This window comes from Hippocampus guttulatus, chromosome 8 (assembly GCF_054856545.1).
Source record: "Hippocampus guttulatus isolate MCC_2025c chromosome 8, RoL_Hgut_1.0, whole genome shotgun sequence".
Taxonomy (NCBI): Eukaryota; Metazoa; Chordata; class Actinopteri; order Syngnathiformes; family Syngnathidae; genus Hippocampus; species Hippocampus guttulatus.
Window position 1 is genome coordinate 13,478,828 of NC_141268.1, and position 22,361 is coordinate 13,501,188.

General features: G+C 43.4%; 2 protein-coding genes across 3 annotated transcripts; one reads left to right on the plus strand and one right to left on the minus strand.

Annotated features, from left to right (window-relative positions):
- Nucleotides 1-401: 401 nt before the first annotated feature.
- LOC147201263 (transmembrane protein 198-like) lies at nucleotides 402-16,086 on the plus strand. 2 transcript variants are annotated; one of them, XM_086118384.1, is made up of 5 exons: nucleotides 402-851; nucleotides 11,858-12,099; nucleotides 13,024-13,599; nucleotides 14,743-14,820; nucleotides 15,215-16,086. In XM_086118384.1, exons 2-5 carry the CDS (start codon nucleotides 11,946-11,948, stop codon nucleotides 15,265-15,267), a joined length of 861 nt encoding a protein of 286 aa, XP_085974510.1. In that variant the 5' UTR covers nucleotides 402-851; nucleotides 11,858-11,945; the 3' UTR covers nucleotides 15,268-16,086. The 2 variants fall into 2 exon arrangements, with proteins under 2 accessions (XP_085974510.1, XP_085974509.1); XM_086118383.1 differs by having other exon boundaries at nucleotides 406-851; nucleotides 14,743-14,891.
- Nucleotides 16,087-16,309: 223 nt separating this feature from the next.
- mmp19 (matrix metallopeptidase 19) lies at nucleotides 16,310-21,061 on the minus strand. The gene is made up of 9 exons (XM_086118382.1): nucleotides 20,913-21,061; nucleotides 20,754-20,839; nucleotides 20,279-20,409; nucleotides 19,409-19,621; nucleotides 19,066-19,311; nucleotides 18,650-18,775; nucleotides 17,596-17,760; nucleotides 17,002-17,129; nucleotides 16,310-16,930 (listed from the first exon to the last, which is right to left on the minus strand). Exons 1-9 carry the CDS (start codon nucleotides 21,009-21,011, stop codon nucleotides 16,706-16,708), a joined length of 1,419 nt encoding a protein of 472 aa, XP_085974508.1. The 5' UTR covers nucleotides 21,012-21,061; the 3' UTR covers nucleotides 16,310-16,705.
- Between the last annotated feature and the right edge of the window lie 1,300 nt (nucleotides 21,062-22,361).

Genomic DNA, 22,361 nt, shown 5'->3' on the forward strand with positions numbered 1-22,361 from the left:
AATGCAAAGTCTGGTGTAGTCAGTTGGTCCCTGGCAATGCTGGTACAGCATTGAGTCTCGATTTCCAAAGGACTGAATGTCCGGGGCCGCTGCCCTGTTGGCCCCACTCAATGCACGGCCCTGCATTTTTAACACTTTACAGGAAATTGTTCAAAAATGTGTTAAAATATATACACAGGTATATAAATAAATAACTCGCACGTGGTCTGACCAAAAGTACACATTTGTGTGGGGACAAAAGCATCAAATTACGACCAGAGGCTTCTGCCCGATGCCAGCGAAATACACAACAAACTGATGAATAATAAAATGGAGGAGGTGCCGAGTTCCAAAAAACTGGATGCCCCGACCCCTCCTCTATCTCCCCTCCAACGGACTCAAGTCACCCTCTCCAGGAGCCCACGACCGAGAGGTATTTGCCTGACTAGTGAGAGGGGGGAACTTTTTTTTTGAGCCGTTAAAACAGATAAAGAAGGGGGAGGACATGGGCGGTGCATGACGACAAGAGGGAGACTTTCCAAGGGAGAGAGAGAGAGGTTGGACCGGGCCTCGTCCTAAGTGTAGCCCGAACCTCCTTCTCCACTTCCACGGCTAACTCAACTCACTAAATAACCGATCCTCCTAAATAACACCTTTCGGACAATTTACACGTGGGAGGGAAACGATGTTGTAGGCGTGTTGTAATTGTAGTCGCCTTTAAAAAAAAAAAAACAAGGAGGAAAAGTTAGGAAAGACCGGTTTTCCCTGGTCCATTACCACCGCTTTTGTGTTTCTGAATGGCGGAGTAATTCGTCTGCTGACAGCACCAATTGCCCTGCACGAGTGAACGTCCCAAGCTGCTGGCTCCCTCGGTAAGTTTTCCTTGGTCGTTGTAACATCTTGTACCATACATTTACTTTTTTTTAATGCACCACTCTTTCTAGTCACAAAGTTGTTTTTTAGTAACCCTGTGGCGTCATAAAACAACAGTGCTATTAGGTGGCGAGTTCCTGTTCGAGTATCCCCGCACACGCATAACGATCTTGTGACTTTTGTTGAGCATCTTTCAGTGCTAAACATGCCTTGACAAGGTGTGCAGTTTCGTGTGCGTTTGTACGTGGAAACAATTTCATTTGTGGTATTGACATTTGTAAAGCATTCCTTTCCAGCGGCAGGTTGTTTAACTAACCTGAAATTAATCTGAAATTAGTAATGGATAAGACGCCAAATACTTTGGAATTTGCGGTCAACAGTGTTATAACACATAAAACAGCCACATCACATTTAATTTTGTATTTCAATCACCATAAGCTATTTGCAGTATGCTACAAAATAACCCCCCCTCGCCCACTTCATATAGTTAAGCTCTATTTAAAAGACACAATTTTAGGTTTGTACATTCTATGCAAACCCTAAATACATTCTTCACTTCACAAGGCCAACATTTCTCCTTGTGGCCTACATGGCGTGCCAGGAGTTTGAGCCCTGCGGTTGTGTTCTGTGATCTAGGGTGGGAGTGCCTCTTGGTTTTGGGGTAGTCAGATGACAGCCTACAGGTCCTGTCTTTGCCGAGGACTTGGCTGTCGTTACAACCCCCCACTTTATCTATTGACCTAGTCCGTCAGCTTGCACCAGATGGTTTTGCCCCTTAGAAAAGGCAGAGAGGAAATACTTTCCCGCTTTGGGGCAAAAAAAAGAAGGCAGGAGAAGAGGTAAAATGGCAAGTCAGACTGTGCATGTTATTTTGCTAGCAACCTTTTAATTAGCACGGACACCAGCATCACAACTTGTTTTTTTTTAAGGACGTAGGTACAATCTTGCTTGTTTTTAGAACATATCAGGGATTAAATAAATTATGTAATGAAAAAACAATTTTTAGGAGTTTTTATGGGGAGATGACAGCATATTGTTAACGATACGTAGGATTTGCTGCATGAACATAACTGGTCTTATTCCCCTTAACACAACAAGTCAATGCTGACCTCCGTACACACTACAAGTACACTCACCTTGTCTATCTTACCTACACGTGAATTAATCAATCAAGGTGGATTGGACATAGTACCCCCTGTATTTTAAGTCTTTATATCGAGTAGTGTCATGTGATACAAGTGACCCGACGACGTCAGCTTAATGTTTACAAGCAATGCTAAAGACTAGACAGGATAACTAATAGTTTCATGCTGTTATGATCTTTAAACAAGATAAATCTGAACACAAATGACACCTGAAGACAGACATAATACTCAGCCATATATTATTTATCTTTGCAAAAAATGTTTGTTTCGGTTGTTAAACTCTTCTTCGTGTTGTCTCTGCTCCCATGTGGCTAAAGCACACAGCAGCACGAGTTCCATTGATTGTACAAAAATAGGGCAAAATTATGTTATTCCATTTGATGTCATTATTGTATTTACAAAATACTATTTTTCTGATTACAAAACACATTATGATTTTTTGGGTCATGTTGGGCAGGCTGGAATATACTATATTTCCATTTATTTCAATGGGGAAAGATGATTTTGAGATAAGAGTGTTTTGAGTGACGAGCGTGGTTACAGAAAGAATTAAACGATTATCTTAAAGTGCCGTACTGTCTATGGTAACTGGATGAGTTTGGCGTGAAGGTCCTTGATTTCCACCCTCTTCCAGCAACTTGATGAACTTTATACACCAGAGATATTGAGCCGGCAGGTCCTCAGAAATATTCTTCTGCATGAATGAACCCTCCAAAATACTCCATAATTCATTTCATGTTCACTGTCGGCATCTGTATGGTTGTGATGATCCGGTGTCCCAATGCTTGTGTTCTTGTAGCGTTATGTGACGTTTAGATTTCATTTTCGACTGCGATAAAACTTTCTATCTCTGTCCAGTTACATGACAAAAACAAACGCTTCTAAAAATGAACTGAGCGGATTGGACTTGATAAGGAGCATTTGAAATTCCTCGTTTTGCATTAGCTGTCCTATCAGAGGAGCCACGTCAGGTCAAAACAACTCCGTATAACAGAGCATGTCCAAGTCCTCGGCGTGAAGAAGAAACAACTCAGCTTTGGCCTTGTCCCTCCTTTCAAAGGGACGCAGATGTCATTCAAGAGGCCGAAGTAAATGCTGGTTCACAGCGACACTGCTGAATAATGACGTGAAATGTGACTTAACCAAAAGAAGTGTTGAGGGATTGCTGTGGGCTTTGCTGTTTTGAGTGCATACCTTGGCTGAGTAGTTTTATCCAGATGCCGAGCACATGGTCACATCCGAGCAGTGGAACTGTTGAGCTTGTCTTTTTGAACAACAGCAATGAAGAAGAAGAGTGATGCAATCTGCCGCTGCTCAAGTTCACACGAGAAGTATATTGTTTGATATGACAATATGGATTTTCCCACCTGCTTTGTGTGCCTCCTGGCGTAACTGAGAGTGATCATTCAATAATAACGCACACTGTCAATAGTAGTCACGCAATCTGTTTTGTACCGGTTTAATAAAGGGATGTTTTGCATGAGGATCACCAAGTGAAAATCAGAATGTATTCTGTTATGGGTTTTTTGTTTTAAAAGTCATCAACAGACAGCGCTGTAATATAAATGCTAAACCATCAAGTGTTATACAGACTAGTCGATATGAAAACTGTACGACGCCATAATTCGGATCACGGCGTGATCGTCGCTAATTGTGTAGGAGGCAGAGAAATTAGTCTGTCACCTTAATTGATTGAAATTGTCTTCTGTTTCTGAATGTGCAGCATTGGTACAGGTAAGTGGGGGTGGGGGGGAGCAGTTAAAAAAAACAAAAAACTTTTCGGCCCTGCACTCTCAAAGTGGAAGAAGATGATTCCGCCTCACACGACGAGGTCCCTGATTATTTACCAACGTGTGTTTGCAAACCTCTTGCTATGGTGGTCCATCCATCCATCCATTTTCTAATCCGCTATCCTCACAAGTGTCGCAGGCGTGCTGGAGCCTTGGTGGGCCCAGAATGAGAACCCCCCCCCCCCCCCCCCCACTTGGTTGTACGAACTTTATCTGGATGTCCCAGTGGCAAGCACACCCAGCAAGAGGATTTTTTTTTGTGGGTTTTCTCTGGGTACTCCGGTTTCCTCCCACATTCCAAAAACATGCATGGCAGGCTGATTGAACACTCTGAATTGTCCATAAGTGCGAGTGTGAGCGTGAATGGTTGTTTGTCTCTGTTTGTGCCCTGCGATTGGCTGGCAACCAGTTCAGGGTGTCCCCCGCGGCCTTTGTGAGGATAAGTGGATCAGAAAATGGATGGATGGACGAGTCGACTTGAATTTGACGACATTACTCTCAACAACAACAACAAAAATCTGAAGTCATGCAATCCCGACCTGCCAGTCATAGTTGATAGAAGCACAATGTATGGGCAACTTAGTTTGCATTTACTCTACGCGAAAGAACAGTTGAGAAAGTAAATGTGACTCGGCTGGTGGTAATAGTGGTGTCGTAAATGTCGACGTGTAAGCCCAAATTCGACCACTGTGATGTTTCCACTATCATTGTGAGCTATGAAGTACTTGAGCAAGCCCAGATTGAGCACTTAACACACATGTGCATGTCCTTTGTTTTCGCAGACCACAACTTTTAGTGTTCACATGGAAACAATAACATTGTCTTGTTCCAAACAAGATTTCCTGTTGAGACGTGCTTTCGAAATGTTTTGAGTTTTTAGTTTCCATTATCATGTCAACAAAGGGCCTAAAATGTTTTATTTGGTTTCATTTACTAAGCGCTGATGTTCTCATATTTTACAGAGATCAAATAGCTTGAATACAGGGGTGCCCAAACTTTTTGGACCGAAGATCGACTTTTCAATCAACTAACCTCCCACAATCAACCCTTTACTGCGCACGCACATACATGCACACGCCACGATGAGCAACAGCCTGACATGGAGGCATGTGATGCACTTTTGCAGCCTGTTAACTATCGTAGCTCACACGTACCATTTTAAAGTGCTTCCCTCGGCCCTCTAGATTCCTATTCTTTGCCCGTGCCCTCGGTGAATTGTACACGAAACAAACTCTGAATGAGAATAACGATAAAGATAACAGATATAGCGCACCCGCTCTGATCACAAGCTGCGCTAACAACTTCCGGTGACGCAGGTCACGCGCCACCGTAGGTTAAAGATTTACCTGCTTTATTTATTTATTTTTTAAAATACTTTTTGTGTAAACGAGAATGGTAGGATGATTAGGGTGCAATGTACATTAACACAAAAAATATATTACTCACAAGACACATAAATGGTGGTTTGTTTGTTTTTTTCTCCTCGACACCCCTCCGATCGACTTGGGACCAGTCCGCGATCTACCGGTCGATCGCGATCGACGTAATGGGCACCCATGCTTTAACACAACAGTTGGGGTGTTTGTCTCTAAAATTTAGGTTGTGGTGATTTGAACAGCAACGGAAACAAAAACAACGTTGCAAACCACCTCGAATCCGTCACATCCAAACGGCTATTCAAAAGACTACTTTTAGAACTGTACACGCTGATTATACCTATGTCATGGAAGGAATTTAAGGGAATGGATCGAAGCAAACCCACCACACCTTTATTTTCATTTCCTTCCGAATTATGTTTGCTGGAACGGAGTGGAACATGTGACATGCCAGATAACTTCCATCTATGCACGTTCATTTTGGGAGCTGTCATGTTTTCAGTTGAACACCCTAAACTGCTACTGTACTTTGATGGCAGACATGCCCGCACTTTTAAATTGAGATTGCAGGTTATTTCATTTCGCCTTCCGTGCTAACTTTGGAGCTGTACTTCTTTGGTTCTTCCAGTTAACCAGACAGAACAATTTGAGGCTTTGTGTTTGTTTGGAAACCGTGCGACTGTCTTCTCGACTGGTGAAATGGCTCTCAAGGTACAATTACTGTCAGTTGCTCTCGCAGTATTTTTGCTTTGAGAATACTTGATGGTGGGGGTGAGCAACGAGAGCTTCCCGCACTTTAATAGCATGTGAATATATTTTGGTTCGTTTCCAACCTCGAATCGAAACCTCATGTAGCACCAAGTGTTTTCCAGCCACACCCTGCGTCAGATCGAAGCTCATCTTCACCGCTAGTAGAGTGCTTTGACTTGCCCCGCCTTAGCGCGCAATGCCAATCTCCCCACCGCCTTCGCAACACGTTGACATATCAGATTTGTCACGATACAGCCTGGCATTTATTCGCCTGCCCCCGTTTCAGACAGAAGTCGCTAAAGCGGGACATAGCCGCGTCAGGAGTCTGCTTTTCGCACGCCAACGTGTAATTTTTTTGTTGAAATCCATCATACACTTTTGGCCCGCATTTAGCCAATCTAACGGAGGGTATTTCCCTACTTAAATCAGAATACGGAGCTAAGATGCGATGCATATTTCTGAGCGACGTTATAAGCAAACACGTGTGAGACATGTGTCTGGCCTCTTAACGGTCCTCTTTGTGTTGCTCGCTTCGTGGTTCTTAATACAGACTCGCAGGCTTTTGTTGAAAGGCCTTTTTTGTTCGACTGAAGTCAGGCAGAGCTTTAATTAGGTGCGACTCTATCTGCCTGTGTCTTTGTGGGGGCGGGTTTTTGATTATTGCCAACTTAAAAAGTGCTTTGATGCTAGCACCCACGGATCGGTTTTAATGTGAATACAATTACTATGACTAATACTATTACCCATACAGCGCCAATCAAAATTCTGATATGGCTTAAGCTCAATCTGAATGCCTTGACTGTAAATGTAACGCTAGATGGTGTGAAAAAGATGAAACCATCGACATACTTAGACGCATTAAATTTATTTAGTTATTTAAAAAAAAATCATTTTACATGTAATTATGCTCTGTGGAAGTGTATCTCCACATTACAGAAATATATATTTGGCAATACTTCACGTTCATATCAACAACATGGAAAATCCAATTTATTATTTTTATTTATTATCCAGAATGTCGACCTACGTGAAAGATCACCAATAACTAGTTACTGCTAGGAGTTGAACAGCTGGTGATGAAGGAAAGACGATGTGACACTGAGGGGAAACAGCTGAACGAGGACCGAACAGAAGGGAATAACTGTCATTTTGGGCATCTGAGCCAGACAAGTGGCACAGAAACTCAAACTGACAAAGAATAAATAAAAATAGAGAACGGCAGGAATGACGGCTGTAGATGTTGCTGTTAAAGTTCCTGCATGTGATGATTGAATCAGAAACGAGGTTTGGAGTTCAAGTCAAGCTGTTATTTTACATCCATCCATCCATTTTCCGATCCGCTTTTATCCTCACAAGGATCGCGGGGGGTGCCGGAGCCTATCCCAGCCGTCTTCAGGCAGTAGGTCGGGGACACCCTGAACCGGTTGCCAGCCAATCGCAGGGCACACAGAGGCGAACAACCATCCGCGCTCACACTCACACCTAGGGACAATTTAGAGTGCTCCATTAACCTGCCATGCATGTTTTTCGAATGCGGGAAGAAACCGAAGTACCCGGAGAAACCCCACGCAGTCCCCAGGGGCCGCCAGCTGTCATTTTGTAGGTCTATATTATTATTTTTTATTTGTGAAATGTGTTCTCGTAGTTGGCGGCATGGAGTTTGACCTTTCACCTTTGAACATTAAGAGTCCGGAAAATGTGTTGCTCTCATTATCAAAGTTGTTCCAGGAAACCAACACACATAGAGTTGCAACACCCGTTGCTTGGAACCACCTCGGTCGTGTCTGCAGGCTCACTTGGGTGACATGTTCTCTTTTGATTAGCGAGCGATCCAGAGAGTGATGTTATGTTCTGTCCCGATTTTGCCGTCCATCTTCTCCGACTGAGTGCGCTCATCTTCTCGGCAGCATAAAGTCATCAAAGTTGGTACTTTATTCACTGATCTGGGGCGTCGGTGTTGATGATCCAAAAGCTTGGCTGGTGTCAGTGCTCCATGTCACAAAAACAATGGTGAACCCCCACCGTTGAAAGCTGATGTTCCACTTCCTCATCAGGTCCTTCCTGCTTCTCCAAAGCAGGAAGCGTAGTTGGGGGCCCCACATCATGCCTTGCTCAATAATCCTCCAGAGTGAAAACAGATGTGATCAGGCATGGTTGAGCAATAATTTATTTGTGTTTACCCATATTTGTATTCTCCGCTCAGAATGGAAAAGCTAATTTAAACCCACTGATAACCACATCTTCTCGAAGGCTCCTGATGTCTAGACATGACAATTTTTTTTTGGGAGGGGGGGGACTTGTGGACATGCCCAATAATAAGACGTCCTGGTTTATGGCTGCAAGTGCAGAGTGCAGCTTGCGTTCTTTTGGGGGGGCTTCTTCCAGACAGCCAACTCATAATCTTATCTTCTCAGCTGGCCATGGCCATCAAGTCAGAGGAAAGATGTTTTTCACTGACGACACGCGTCCAGCTCTTGAATAAACACACCCAAATTAGCTATGCGGGGAACTTGTAGCCAGCCCGGCCTCCTCGGCAGCTGAGCACTCAATTGTGCATTACTCAGCCCCCCTGCTGCGTTTCTTCAGGGGGGTGGGGGAGTATCCTCCTAAGCAATTGTTATGGGATGCTTTCGAAAGCCGTTCATCACTCGTATTAACTACCAGTCCGTATTTAAATTAGAAATACAGTACAAGGTGTTCTTGGCTTACTACAGCAGTGATGCAATCCGACTGTGGTTGCAAGTCAGTAACCTACTTTGAAGCTGCAGTAATAATTCTCAAATCAATCGATTTGTAACCACCAGCACAGTGTTAAGTGAGCAGGGAATTTGAACCCACGTTGCCAACACTGAAGTAAAGCGAGTGAACTTCTAAATCAGGGAGTGTCAAACTCATTTTTGTCGCGGGCCTTACGGTTTCCCTTGGAGGGCCATTATGTTTTGTGACATCATATAAATGTTTAATCACCTCCACATATTCCATACACAGCGCAAAAACAAATTGATGGATAACTAGTTTCGAAATCCAAAGTCATGAATAATGACTTGTTTCAACATTGTTTACATTAATGTAATAAGGGGTTTGGTCATGAGAAAATGCTTGCAATAACATATGTAATTATGGATTGCGTATGACAGTTTGACATTTTGGTTCCGAGCATCATGGAACTTGACGTCCTTGATTTGCTTTCGCGGGCCACATATAAGGATGTGGCGGGCCAGATCTGGCCCCCGGGTCTTGACTTTGACACCTGTGTTCTACACCATCAGTGACCTTTTTTGGGGGGGGGGGGTTAAGTTTGAATTGGTTATTAGGTGAGCTGGCTAAAAATGTTGGATTTAAAAGATTCAGTCAGAAATTCCTCATTGCTGTTGAGGATGCGAGCTCACAGAAAACGCAAGAGTCTCCATGAAAGCATTCCACGATGCTCGATGTTCTTTTCAAGAATCACTTTAGCAACTATACCTTTTGTGCTGTTCTTTTGTTCTGTGTAATTTGTTTAATGGCCCATTTGTCCGATGGTTCTGTCTGGGCTCCGAGGGCATTTTTTTTTTTTAACTCCAAGGAATTATTTTTGTTCGCTTAAGTAGTATTGGGCGCCACACGTGTATCGCTGTAAGACAATAAAGCTGTGTGATTTCTGCCACTCATTAAATTTGTATTTGACTGAGAATAAAGTATCTGCCCACATTATCTATAAAACTTAAAATGGATACCGGTTCCCAGTTGAAAATGTCGGCTCTTTTAACTCTAAGCCTTACGTGTTTGCTAGCTGGACTACAGACTGTTCGTCTTGTTGGCGCGTATTCACTTAGTTGCCGGGTGATTTGAGCGAAAGTAGAAAATGCGGCGTGGAAGCATTGCTCGAGTTCCATCTTGATGATCAATCATGTTGCTTGTCGTCAGTCCCTCCTCCCTCCCATCAGTGCGCCACCATCCAAAGTAAGCGCTTGGCTCCCATCTTATAGCAAACATTCGCTTCTCCACTCGTCTCCTTGGTGTTCCCTGCCGTCGTGACTTGCCCCCCCCCCCCCACCCCCCAGTTTGACGTGCACGGTTACTTGCAAGTGCCGCTAGAGGTCATGGCATGGGCCTCTGGGTCTTTGTTCCGGCCTCACAATGGCTCTATTCTCCTAACAGCGGCGAGGTCTTCTCAAAGCTACAAGACATTGGAAACCATTGTGACTCATCGTAACATGATGCAGCCGCACAAACACACGGGAGTGTCTTCGTGTGTTCATCTAGACTTAACTGAATTACTTCTCAGATGATTTTGGAATGCTCACGCTCTGAGAGTGACTGAAATGTTCTAGAAAAGTTAGCATGACAACCTAAAATTCTGTTGCGAATGGCACTGGATTTTATGAGCTGACTGTTGATTTTCATTTCAAATTGGCAAGGTAGTCGATGACCTCAGACTTAATAAGCATTACAAAGCCTCAATTATTTTTCTTTTTTTATGGCCTACGGGAAAGGCTCAACCCTTTATTACATATGAGAATTTGAAATTTTGCACGATTTTAGCAAGCACCACCCTTGGAATGACATGTTTGATTTGCTTTTGCGGGCCACATAAAATGATGCGGCGGGCCAGATCTGGCCCCTGGGCCTTGAGTTTGACACCAGTGTGTTAAAGGGTAAAAAGGACACATTTGATTTTCAATCAACCTGGAAGCTTTTTATTTCATTTATGAAGAAAATGACATCATTAGGGTGAGATAGATAATTCTTTAAATTGCACGGGAATTGATAGGGCACCTGTTTGTGGTCGTGTGGGTAGTTCATTTGTTTGTTGGCTTATTATTATGTAGGCATTGGTTAAAAACGTTTGTTTGTCTTTTCACTAAAAGAATAATTTTTAAAAAGTCATGGAAAAATGCTTTCTATTCACCAATAAATTCATGAGTTCTTATAATGGTGAAGTACTGTCGCATCAAACGTGTTTATAATTGTCCTCCATACTTCAGAGGCCACGTGCATGGCCGTGATGGAAATATTCAGTGTTTGTCCTTCAGCTGATAGCAATCAAAAGCAGAAGAGAGAAACCAAAAAGCGCACAAGCGAGGAAGAGTTTCCGACGAGGCCTCATTTTTTCCATGTAAAGTAATTCCCGGGAAACTCACAGAGGTGCACGTTTTTGGGTTTTTTTTGTGTGTTGGACAAAACCTTGAACTGTCAGCGTGGAATAATGCGTAGTGTGAGGGGCACTTCCTGTCAAAGTAGCAGGTCTCAGTCCTTAACAGTAAAAGCAGGGCCATATGCTAGATTTTTTTTTTCTTTTACTTATTTTTTTGTCTTGAGCTGCGTGTAATCGGATCTCATCGATGGTGAGCTCAGGGTTGGAGGCCTGCCAGTGGTCCACCCATACAGCCGCGTGTTGCTCCCTCACATTAACCTACTAAAAGTCACAATCCGTTTAGTCGTCGCAGCTTTGCAGCAACAAAGAGACGTCTTTGCTTTGTTATGCAAAAGGGGATTGAAGCAACACACAAGAGTAACGTGTGTGCGTGTGTGCGTGTGTGCGTGTGTGTGTGCGCGTGTGTGCGCGTGTGTACAAGTTTGTAGTAAGCTTTTAAATTGCCGGTTTTCTGAGTCTTGGTCTTGTGACATTCGAAGTTGGTTCTTACCTGAGCCCTGAGCAACTGTGATGTCATTTTCAGTCGACAGCAAGTGGCAAAATGGTCGCCCCCTGATATGATAACAAACCCATTTTTGCTCCTTAATTCATATTCCACAAACGCACTATCATCAGAATGCCGTTTTTAGACTATTGGGGCCACATAAAACATTAGTGTAAAGAACAATTTTTAGTTCACTTCCCCTTTAGAGATGTTCAAAAGAATGACTTTGTTTATCATGTGGACACAAGCGATCGTCGACATGAATAGTTTTGCATTTCCTGTGTTGATGACTATTCACACATATGGAACGTTTGTCTTCTTAGCTACCAAAGCAGCTCAGATGGACCTGAGATAACACCCGCAGCCAGTCTACCTCGCATCCTGGTCTTCTTCTGGACCTGAAACCCCAGAATGGCAGATCCCACCAGGCTAAGCTCAGAGCCGGTGGGGACCGGCAGTGCCGAAGTCAACGCCTGTAGCTTGGAGATTGAGAGGAAGTATGACATCATCCCAGCTGTCATCTGCTCCATGTGTTGCCTCTTTGGCATCATCTACTGCTTCTTTGGTGAGAAACAAACCCTTCAGCCCCCCCACACACACACACACATTACACGCATGCTAGAGGTGGGAACGGTCCAGTATCCCGCAACACTTAAGTGAGGGAAGTGGACACAATTCTCATCCTTTGGGCTTTAAACACTATTTGAGGGTACACACACACACCAAGTGAACGGTGCAGGAATTACAGCAGTTTCTATCTACATTTTGCCTCCCATTTTTTTGAGGATCCAAAAGTAGTGGGACAAATTAATAATCATAAGTCAAGCTTTCACTTAGTTTGTATTACCAGGATAGATTGGCCGATATTCGTCATTTTGACAAAAAAAAACTGAGATAACAAAATATATATTTTTAAAAAACGTTAACATTTTGCAACATATAATTGAAGACATGTCAATAATGTCCTGGGTTCCTGTTTGCAATCACATTCAGGTTCCGGTGATTGACTTGGCCATTGCCAGACATAACATTCCACCCCTTTGCCTTCAAAAATTATTTGGTTGCTTTCACAGTTTGGATCGTTGTCCATCTTTTTGGCTGAATATGAGAAAATATTGTCGCCCGAAACTCTTCAGATTTCATTCTGTGGCTTTCTTCAGCAGTCGCATCATCAATAAATACGAGGGATCCAGTTCCACTGGCAGCCATTCATGTCCACCTGGGCGTGGAACAGCCAATTCTCCCGTTAATAACTCCCACACCAGTCTTCTGATTTGGATGTAAATCCCCTCAAATGACGCCTACAGTTACAGCTCATCTTGTTTGTTCCACTTCAAATCCATCGGGATTGTGTTTTGAGCCAAAAAAGATGCTCGCTGTCCAAATATTCATGGACCCGACCGTATTTGACTCACCAATAGCGAACAGTTAGCAATGATGATCCAATACCAACTCGGTCGCTCACGATTGCTCCATTTTTGTATTGTAGGTTACCGTTGCTTCAAGGCGGTCATGTTCCTGTCCGGTCTGATGTTCGGCTCTGTTATCATCTTCCTGCTGTGCCACAAGGAGCACGTGCTGGACACTCAGCTCAGCGTGGAGGCCAGCGCCGGCATCGGCCTCGGTATCGGCCTGCTCTGCGGCCTGGTCACCATGATGGTGCGCAGCGTGGGCCTCTTCATGACGGGCCTCCTGCTGGGCCTCCTCTTGGCTTTGGCCGCCCTGCTGCTCACTCTGCAGTTCTACACGCCCACCACGGTGTGGGTGCCCCTTGGCGCCTTGCTAGGATCGGGGATGCTATTCGCCGTTTTGACACTCCAGTGGCAGAAGTTGTTCACCGTCCTCTCCACGGCAGTGTTCGGCGCCGCCATCATGACGGTGTGCGCCGACTACTTTGTGGAGATGCTGGCTTTGGCCTCGCACGTGTACGGCTGCCTGCGTCTTTCGCCGGGTCCGCCGCTCTGCTGGTACAGTTTGGTCATTCTGGGCATCTGGCCCACCCTCAGCCTCCTCGGAGTCCTGGTCCAGTGGAAACTGACGGACGGCAGGTTCTCCCACACCGAGGGTGAGGATGAAATAGCGTGACTCGTACCGTTGGACCAGAGATGCCAGTGATGTGTTAGAAAGTAACGCGTTGCTCCACAGCATCCGTTTTTTACAGCAACGACAAATCCAGCACGTTATTTTTCTCAGTGGAGCAATCCGGCCGCAGTTTGTTTATAAAGTAGCGCTCCGTTACTGCAGATCGATTGATAATGTTGACAAATAGCTTACAGATCTGTCATTGACCATCTTTTTGAGCAGCGGTGAGTAACATTAGACAACATTTGAATAGGAATCACGTACAAGTTTTCAATCCCGCATTCCCCTCATTCGTGTATGTAGAACAAAACTAATAATTAACAAATAACATGAATTCCGAGATGAAAAAACACAGCAAACTTACAGTACATTATAGAATACCGGTACATAAGAAAAGGAAACTACAATGTTTAGAGTTCAGAAGTGAAGCATTCTGGGAGTTCACCATTTCGCATTCCGCCTGAGGGAAGTGATATCACCTTTGCACATGTCACATTTTGACCACAAAAAACAAAAATGGAGGCAGGAGAGAGATTTGCGTTATCAAACTGGAAATCTAGTCACTATCGTGATTTTTTTCAGCCAGAGAAAATAATAATAAAGGTACGTTGCACAACCTGTGCTGTTGACAAAGTGTTATTTTGCTTCAAAAACGCTACCAGCACGTAAAATAAAGCAACAAATATACCGGTAAGCATGCATAGCAGCGCATTCAAGCTTGAAAGTGAAAGGCCCACAAGCGTGTGACTGTCTCCAAATGAAATCATTGTATTCATAAGCAATGTGCATTATAAGTGCGATACAGTTGCAGATCAGAGACCGAAACAGACCACCTGAAAATGTTTTCAGTGAAGCCGAGGAAGACTTTTTTTTATGTACTGTAATAAAAACAAGCCCAGAATTGTCGGCACCTGTTGATTGAACTCAAAGTAACTTGTACTTGTTACTTTTAAAATCAGATCATCAGTACTTGTACTCTGTTACTTTTCAAATCAAGTATGCAGGAAAGTAGCTTAGTTTCGAGTAACAAAGCTGATTCTCAAGGTAGCTTTGGCAATAGTGCGTGGGAGCTTGCGCACACGATGCCCCCATGAAGCGACGCTCACGTTTGCCCTCTCCCCTCTAGTGGTTTTAAGTCGGCGTCGGAAGAGAGTGCAGCTGATGCGCATTCGAGAGAAGGACGCCAGGAAGCGACAGCAGGCAGGTGGGCAGGAAGGCACATACCGCCGTAAAGCCACCCCAGTGAAACGTTACGCTGGGGACCTTCTGGCACCGGTCAGTGTCACCCAACATGGCGTGTGCTGTGGTTTCTGTCTCTCCTTCCATCTTGATTTTTCTTCTTGATTTCTTAGCCGTGCACAGTGGACTCTCGGAACTCAAACCGGGCTCTGAGGCTTTTCAACCTGATTTTTTTTTTCTATGCTTCTATCATGAGCAGCACAGCGCCCTGCTCAGATGAAGATAAGTGTTAGAAACCGATGACTCAATGTTCTATCATCAAGTCGTTTGAGTTCCAAGGGTCCACTGCATACTTTGTCCATGTCTGGATCGCAACAATGCCGTCTAACTCAAACTGTCTCTGCATGTTTTTTTTCCAGAGCTACCTGCAAAGTCTGCGGGACAGACAAATGGGCACCGGCACTTCCCTTAGTAGCCAGAGCACCACCAACCACACTATGATTGACTTGGACTGTGACACGGGCTCCACGGTGCCCCTCACAGCTACAACTCCCGTTGTCAGGGTCTGAGCAAACCATTTTTAAAAGAGGAGAGAAAAAAAAGGGACATTCTGGTTCCGTTACGTGCTTGTGTTGTTCTGAAGAACTTGTGAGAATGTTTTGTTGTTGATCTGCATGTGAATAGAGGATTACCAGTGGAGAGGGATGCTGCTTTTTTTTTTTAATTGGGAATGAAGAACATTGAAAGCCACTAGAACCGCGGTGCTTCTTAGAGGAACAAGACACAAACCACACAAGGTTCTCTAGTTTCTCCAATCGTGCATTGACCACATAACAGAGCCTGAGGTGCATTTCTATCAGCTAGTAAATCTGACATGGACTGTACTTCAAAAGTTAAGTCGCATTGCCTTTAAGTGTTGCGTTGTTACCGTTTCTCATTGAAGGATGTGTGATTTTTTTTATTACCTTTTAGCTGCAATGTGTCAGAAGGTTGACAAGTATGTCATAGTGAAGCAAAAACTCATTGGTGATTGCGTTAAAGCTTTTTTTCTTTTAGTTGCACTCAGATTTTTTTTTTGGTGAAGTTTTAGTCTGCGTGTGCTTGTCAAACGTTATAATTTATTTGTCATACAACCAAGTACAAGGTAGTGATGATAAAAAAAAACATGTTTTTGATTGGTAGCAGTCATTATCCTGTTTGACTTTAGCCGGGACATTTCAACGTTTTTTTTTCTTCCTAATTGTGTACATACATGTTGATAGAAAAGAATAAAATACATGTTTAATACTTAGTAGTTCAATGAGACCCATTGTTTTTGTTCCTTTTGGGCTCTTAGCAACCAGATCTTTCTCAGGCAATAAAGAGGTCATTGGAAGGATTTCCTATTCTGGAGTTGGTCCTCCCTGCCACGCTGTGTGCAGCCAAGATTTATTTCTTGTTGCTCACACAAGTCAGGAACAAAACATTTCTTCTTTTCTTTCTGTCCTTTTGAATGTTTGCATCACAACACAGTGTTTGGGGGAAGGGGGGCATCATAGTTTATTTAATTGTGCAAAAATATACAATCACAGCTTGTGCTGTTTCGAGGAGGCCCAGGGTGAATCTGTGCACAATGGAAACACTGTCAAAGTGGTCTGGTTGACAGAGCATGCTCCCATTATCACATTACGTCCCCTTCAAAGCATCAATACTCATAATCCAACACACATGTTTGTGAGAGAGGGAATAAAAAAACAAAGGAAGGCCTTTGTTTTGTTTAATTTCTTCCCGACATAATACAAAATCGTATATCATTCTCGCAATCACAAAAGCACAAGGTGAAAGTAGGTCCTTCTCTGTTGAATTAAAAAAATGCCCCTCGTAGCAGAACCCTGCTTTTTGGGTGTCTGCTGCCCCCTGTCGAGCGGCCCTCAGCATCGCATCCAACGCTCTTTCTTACTCAGTGGGTATCCTCTGTCCACCCTCAGCAGCTCATTGACACGCCAGTAGTCATCCCCCTTGAAGAAGTACACTCTGCCGTTGGTCCAAGTGAAGGCGGCGTCCGGGCTGGCGGGAACGCCGCTGAAGAGCATGGACAGCGGCCTGGGAGTTAATATGTTGTACTTCAGCTCATCCCACTGCCAGTAATTAGAACCCTGAAAGCAAACAAATGCCATGAAAGTACTGCACGTTGAGCACCTGAATGAGGAGCACGCTCAAGATTTACCTTGATGAAAATAAGCTTCTTGCTCTTCTTCAAGTACAAAGCCGCATCAATGTTAGGAGGGATGCGCTGAGCTTTTTTAGGGTAGCCGTAGTCCAGCACAAAGCCAGTGTACCGCCACACTTGATTACCTACAGAAACAGCCAAAACAAAACCAAAAAAAAAATGCATACTTGGAGAGCATAGCGGGTGTCGTCAATGATGCCAACCTAACACTTGTGTTGCTCGATGTCTCAAATTCAAAATTTTCAAAACGCACCAGGCAGTCTTTTTTTTTTTTTACAGTGTGGCAGATAATTTAGCTTAAATTAAGGAATACATCCCTCATTCCATCACTTTTTCGTTTTTTTAAAGATGTTATTGCAGTGTAAAACATTCCAAAATTGACGCAAACTCTGAATCAGGCATCTCGAAACGAGTCCAAATTATTAATTCTCTCGGAGGTAGAAAACCATACTTTACAAGTGCATTGTGAGTGGCTAAATTGACTTGATAGGTTTAAATCGTTCAACAGCTAATCAGCTACCCTTAAATCCAAACAAATATATCCACATGATGAATGACGCCAATGTAGTGACTCAATCGACGGTGATTTACCTTTAAGAAAGTAGGTCTTATCGGTCCTTGGCGACTGCACCGCTGCATCTATGTTCCCAGGGAGCTCCTTCCACAGCCTATCGATCCTTATTGGTGTGTTGTGTCCCAGATTTGAGATGGTCCACACGTACTTCCCGCTGAAAGCAAATGTCTTCATCCAAGGACCTAATTGGACAAATATGAAACATCTGAAAGGTCTGGGACACAGTTGAAGACTGAGAGAAAGGCAGCGACCCCTCGTGGTGAACTGCATACTGTAATTGCTAAACTTATTCCAACTCTCCGTTCACCGTTACAGCTCAGTTTAAACTGCTATTCCAAAAGAAATCCTAATCATACCCCTAAAGAATCGATTAACTCGAATGATAACTGTACTCTAAACCAGTGTTTTTCAAACCCTGTGCCGCGGCACACCAGTGTGCCGCGAGACATTGCCAGGTGTGCCGCGAGAAAATATCCATTTTGTATGCCTGTGCGGTCAATCGCAAAGAAAGTAATCGTGTAGTACCCTCACATACCGCTAGGGAGCAGCAACAGCTAGCCAATTGCCTTGTGTTTAGACGAGAGACAAGCGAATTTGTGACGTATGAATGCAGGACGACGGTGAAACAATAAATGTTAAAGACGATAAAATACTTTTTTCTTCGTGATCATTTGATTCCAATTCTAGCTGTTATAACGTCATTCTTCAATGTTAAAAACGGTTATAGTAACAATATAACACGTTAATTGTTCAAATAAGCGGGGTTTTTTTCTTCACATTTTCAGTTAGTGGTGTGCCGCGAGATTTTTTCAATGAAAGAAGTGTGCCTTGGCTCAAAAATGTTTGAAAAACCCTGCTCTAACCCCTACCTCAACTCCTAATCCCTCACCCCATTGATATGACATTGTGGTGGAATGTCCCTGTGATCATTGATGGGACACGTGTGATAATATAACTGGGAAAATGAATTTACGTTTGCAAACAGGTAGATCTTCCTATTATTTTTTTTTGTTTGTTTGTTTATCATGGTGCTACCACGATGTTTTAAGTGTTTGCTGTCTGGCGTCGTACCAAGCATGATGGCATCCAGTGTGGCCGTGCACGGGTCAGGGATGCTCTCAGTGTCACTACTGCTTTCAGTAGGAAAGACACTGTCTGAAGTTGTTGGAGTAGATAAAGTGTTGGTTGTAGGTTGGCCTAGGGAAAAAAACAAAACAAAAGACACAGTGGTTCGGGAGCAATTCTTTATGCATTAAAAAAAGTACGATGAATTCGTTTTTTAAAATGATTGCTTGATTGCACTAATTTAATAAAAAACAAAAATGATTACAGATTTCAGTATGCGACTACAAGAGAGCAATATTATATCTAAAAGGCATTGCTTTAAACGATTGTCTATGTATCTATCTATCGAAAGAAGTCGTCTGTATGCAATATTTCAAGTCTCTTTCAGTCAGTAGGACTGACTGTGTTTTTAAATGACTCACCATATAGTGCTTGGATGCCTCGCACATCATCGAAGTGCAGCTTGAAATTGCTCTGGTAACCGGTATAAACGGCGGCCATGAGGGCATTTCTGAACTGAGAATGACCCAAGCCGAGTGCATGACCAATTTCATGGGCCGCCACGATACGCAAATTAGAGCCGTAGTACGTCCCCTCCGTCCAGAACTCATCTTCGTCAAAGTGGACCAGTCCAGAGTCTGGTGCTTCCGCATGGGCAAGTACATGACCTGCAAAGGAGTAGAGGAGGATGTTGATGATGATGATTGTGATGATGAATCAGCAGCTACATTCCATTTAAAAAAAAGGTCCAAAAAAAAGACTAACCACGGCCATCAAACGGAATGCTGCAGTAGCCATCTCTCTTGTGGAAGGCGATCCTGATGTCACCTCTTCCGTATTCCACCTCTCTAAAGGTCAAGTCCGTCACGTCACTCCAGTACTTGAAGGCCTCCTGGATGGCTGTTTTCACCAGGGCTTTCTTCATGTCCGGTGTGTAGTTGTAAATGCGGTAGGTCAGATTTTTTTTCCTCCAGCGACCTGAGAAGATACGAATACAGTAGCGTTTGCATGTCTTCTTTACCCTCTGCAAAGAACAATGACGACTTCGGCTTCTTGAGAGGAGTGGTGGTCTCCATTTATATCCTAAGTTTGCGTTACACTGTTCCCCGGTGGCCAAGGTGTGCACACCAGAAGGAGCAGCATAACATGTCCATTGAACAGAGGCAAAAAAAAAAGTGGCAAAGAAACGAGTGCATTTGCTTCTTTTACATTCTATTTGATTCCATTCATGTATGTTTTTTAAGAAGTAAAATATACGTGGGATTTTTCTAAATAAAACCAAACAATTTTTGTCGTTTTTTTGGGGGGGTATTTACATTCAACCAATTAACAACAAAAAAAGTCACATTTAAAAGATACAATGCTGTATGTCAAATTATTTTACTATATCCAAATTATTTTACTATATCCAATTACTCCAATCACTACAAGAACCACACAAACTTCTATCAAACAATTATAGAGGAAACATATATCCGCCCCTCCCGCCCAAAAAAAATCAGCCTTTGCGATTTGAAAATTGCATCGTGTCGTCTATTTGAATTTGTTTGATTCTTCAGCCCGACGACAGGATATCAAGTTTTGCAAAACACATCTGTGCAGCATAGATATTTCGAGTCATGAAGCATTAATCACCCATCACTCTGTACTTGTGCTGTTTCTTGTTGAAGGGGTCCTCCAAGCCACAGCGAGGCTGCCTCATCACAGCCAGGGTGGCCTCGTCCAACTCTCCACTAGCGGGCAACTCATTCACCCTTTGGAAGACCCTGGAGACAAAAACAAACAAAATAAACAATCAAACTGTGGTCAAGAGGGAGACTTGACGCATGGCCGTGACATTGAACACCTGCACAGGCTAATGGATTCAACACAACCAAGTGCATTCAGTATTCTGCGTTTATGAAGAGTGTGCGATTGGGGTCATCTTTTCACAATGTGTTTATTACTGTGGTTGCAGATTGTATAACATGGAGTCTTCATCTAGTATTGTTATTTGACGTCTTATTGCTAATGTTATCGTAATCGCTATCAGCAAAACAATGCTGAGCAGCAGAGAGGCAAAACTATTAGCAACAATTCTCACTCTCTTTTTAAGTGCCTTTCAAGTTACCTAAGAGCTTGGATGACCTCCTCCAGGTAGTTGGGGTCGAGCGGATCACTGGGCTCATTCAGGTAGCCATATTGCTTCAAATAGGCCTGAGATGTACAGAAAAAAAAATTGGAGTTCCTGGAATTGTAGTTCAAACAGCACACTGAAAAAGCATATTACCTGTGCCTCATTCAGTTCCATCCACTGCACCACTTCACAGAAAGCGCCGCTGCAAGCGAGCACCAAAAGCACCACCAGCAGCTGCCCGCTGCGCTCCATCTTTGTGCTCTGAGGTTTCCCACCCGGAATTCTACACTGGAGTGCTCAGCCAGAGGAGGCGACGGTACTTTTTAAAGTGGGCCTGGCGTGTGACTCAGCGCCGAGGAGACAATGAGCCATCAGGGAAGAATGCAGATTCGAGGAAAAGGCTGCACTAAATCTGCGCGCGCGCCGTTGTCTTGTCAAGTTGTTCTGAGAGAGGTCACAGCAATCGTCGGTTCTGTATGAACATCCGCAGAGGCAACCGGCTGCAGGTAAGACCTAGCAGAGGAACTCTCATGGTTGCAAAGCAACGTAATTTGGTGAAGGAGCTAACTCAAGAGTTGGGTCCAAAAAGTTTTTTATTTATTTTTTTATACTAAGTGCATTGAGTTGATGATTTGACCCAGCGCATTTTGAAATGTGGGAGGCAACCGGAATACCCGGAGAAAACCCACCCACGGTGAGAATATGTGAACTCCACACAGGTAGGCCGGGGCCCAGAAACTTTGCATTGTCAAAGAAAGCCGTTTTCAGCACTTAAGCGAAAATGGATGGATGGATGATTTTGCTTTAATTTATTTTTTTTGGTCATTATTGACAGAGAAGTCCAATTAACAGAGAGGTAGGAAGGCCCGCTCATGTCAAAAAGAAATACTGTGATTGACCTCTGACCCCTGACTCATGTACATCATCAACCGCAATAAAATTACAAAAATGCAGCCGCAGTAAAATCTTGAAGCAACGCACATTTCATTGAACTATGTAATGAAGCGACCATTTAACTTTTGATACAATGCAGATCCAGCAACTTTTTTGACATACAGTATGTTAAGTAGCCGTTTTCACCTTTCCCTTGATTAAAAAAATATATATATATTTAACATCAACACGTTTCCACGGAATATGTATGCAACTCCTCGAATTGTGCGACCCTACTTATGTCTAGACACACGGCTCAATTTTAATACGGAGATGTTTGTTTGATTTTATGGGTTTCCTCTTTATTTCGCCTTAAGTGTTTTTTATTGTTCTTGTCTTAGTGGCTAGCAATTCTCTGTAGCGCATAAACAGACACGAGGTTTATTCACGAATGACTCATTGGGTCCGTTTTTTTTTAAAACCCTAAAACCAAAGATCCTGCACTCGGGACATTTTGATCTATTGTGCGTACCCCAATGTTTGGGAAGCCCTGGATCACAGAGAATTCAGAGAGGACACGTTGACAACAAAACAGTCAAAATACTTCTCCACAGGACGTTTTTTCTGGAATACGTGGCAGAGATTTTTTTTTTTTTGGAAGCCATGAGTGATACTGAGCTTCGAAGTGTCTACGGCAGTCTTGAGATACATCAGGAATAACACATGGTG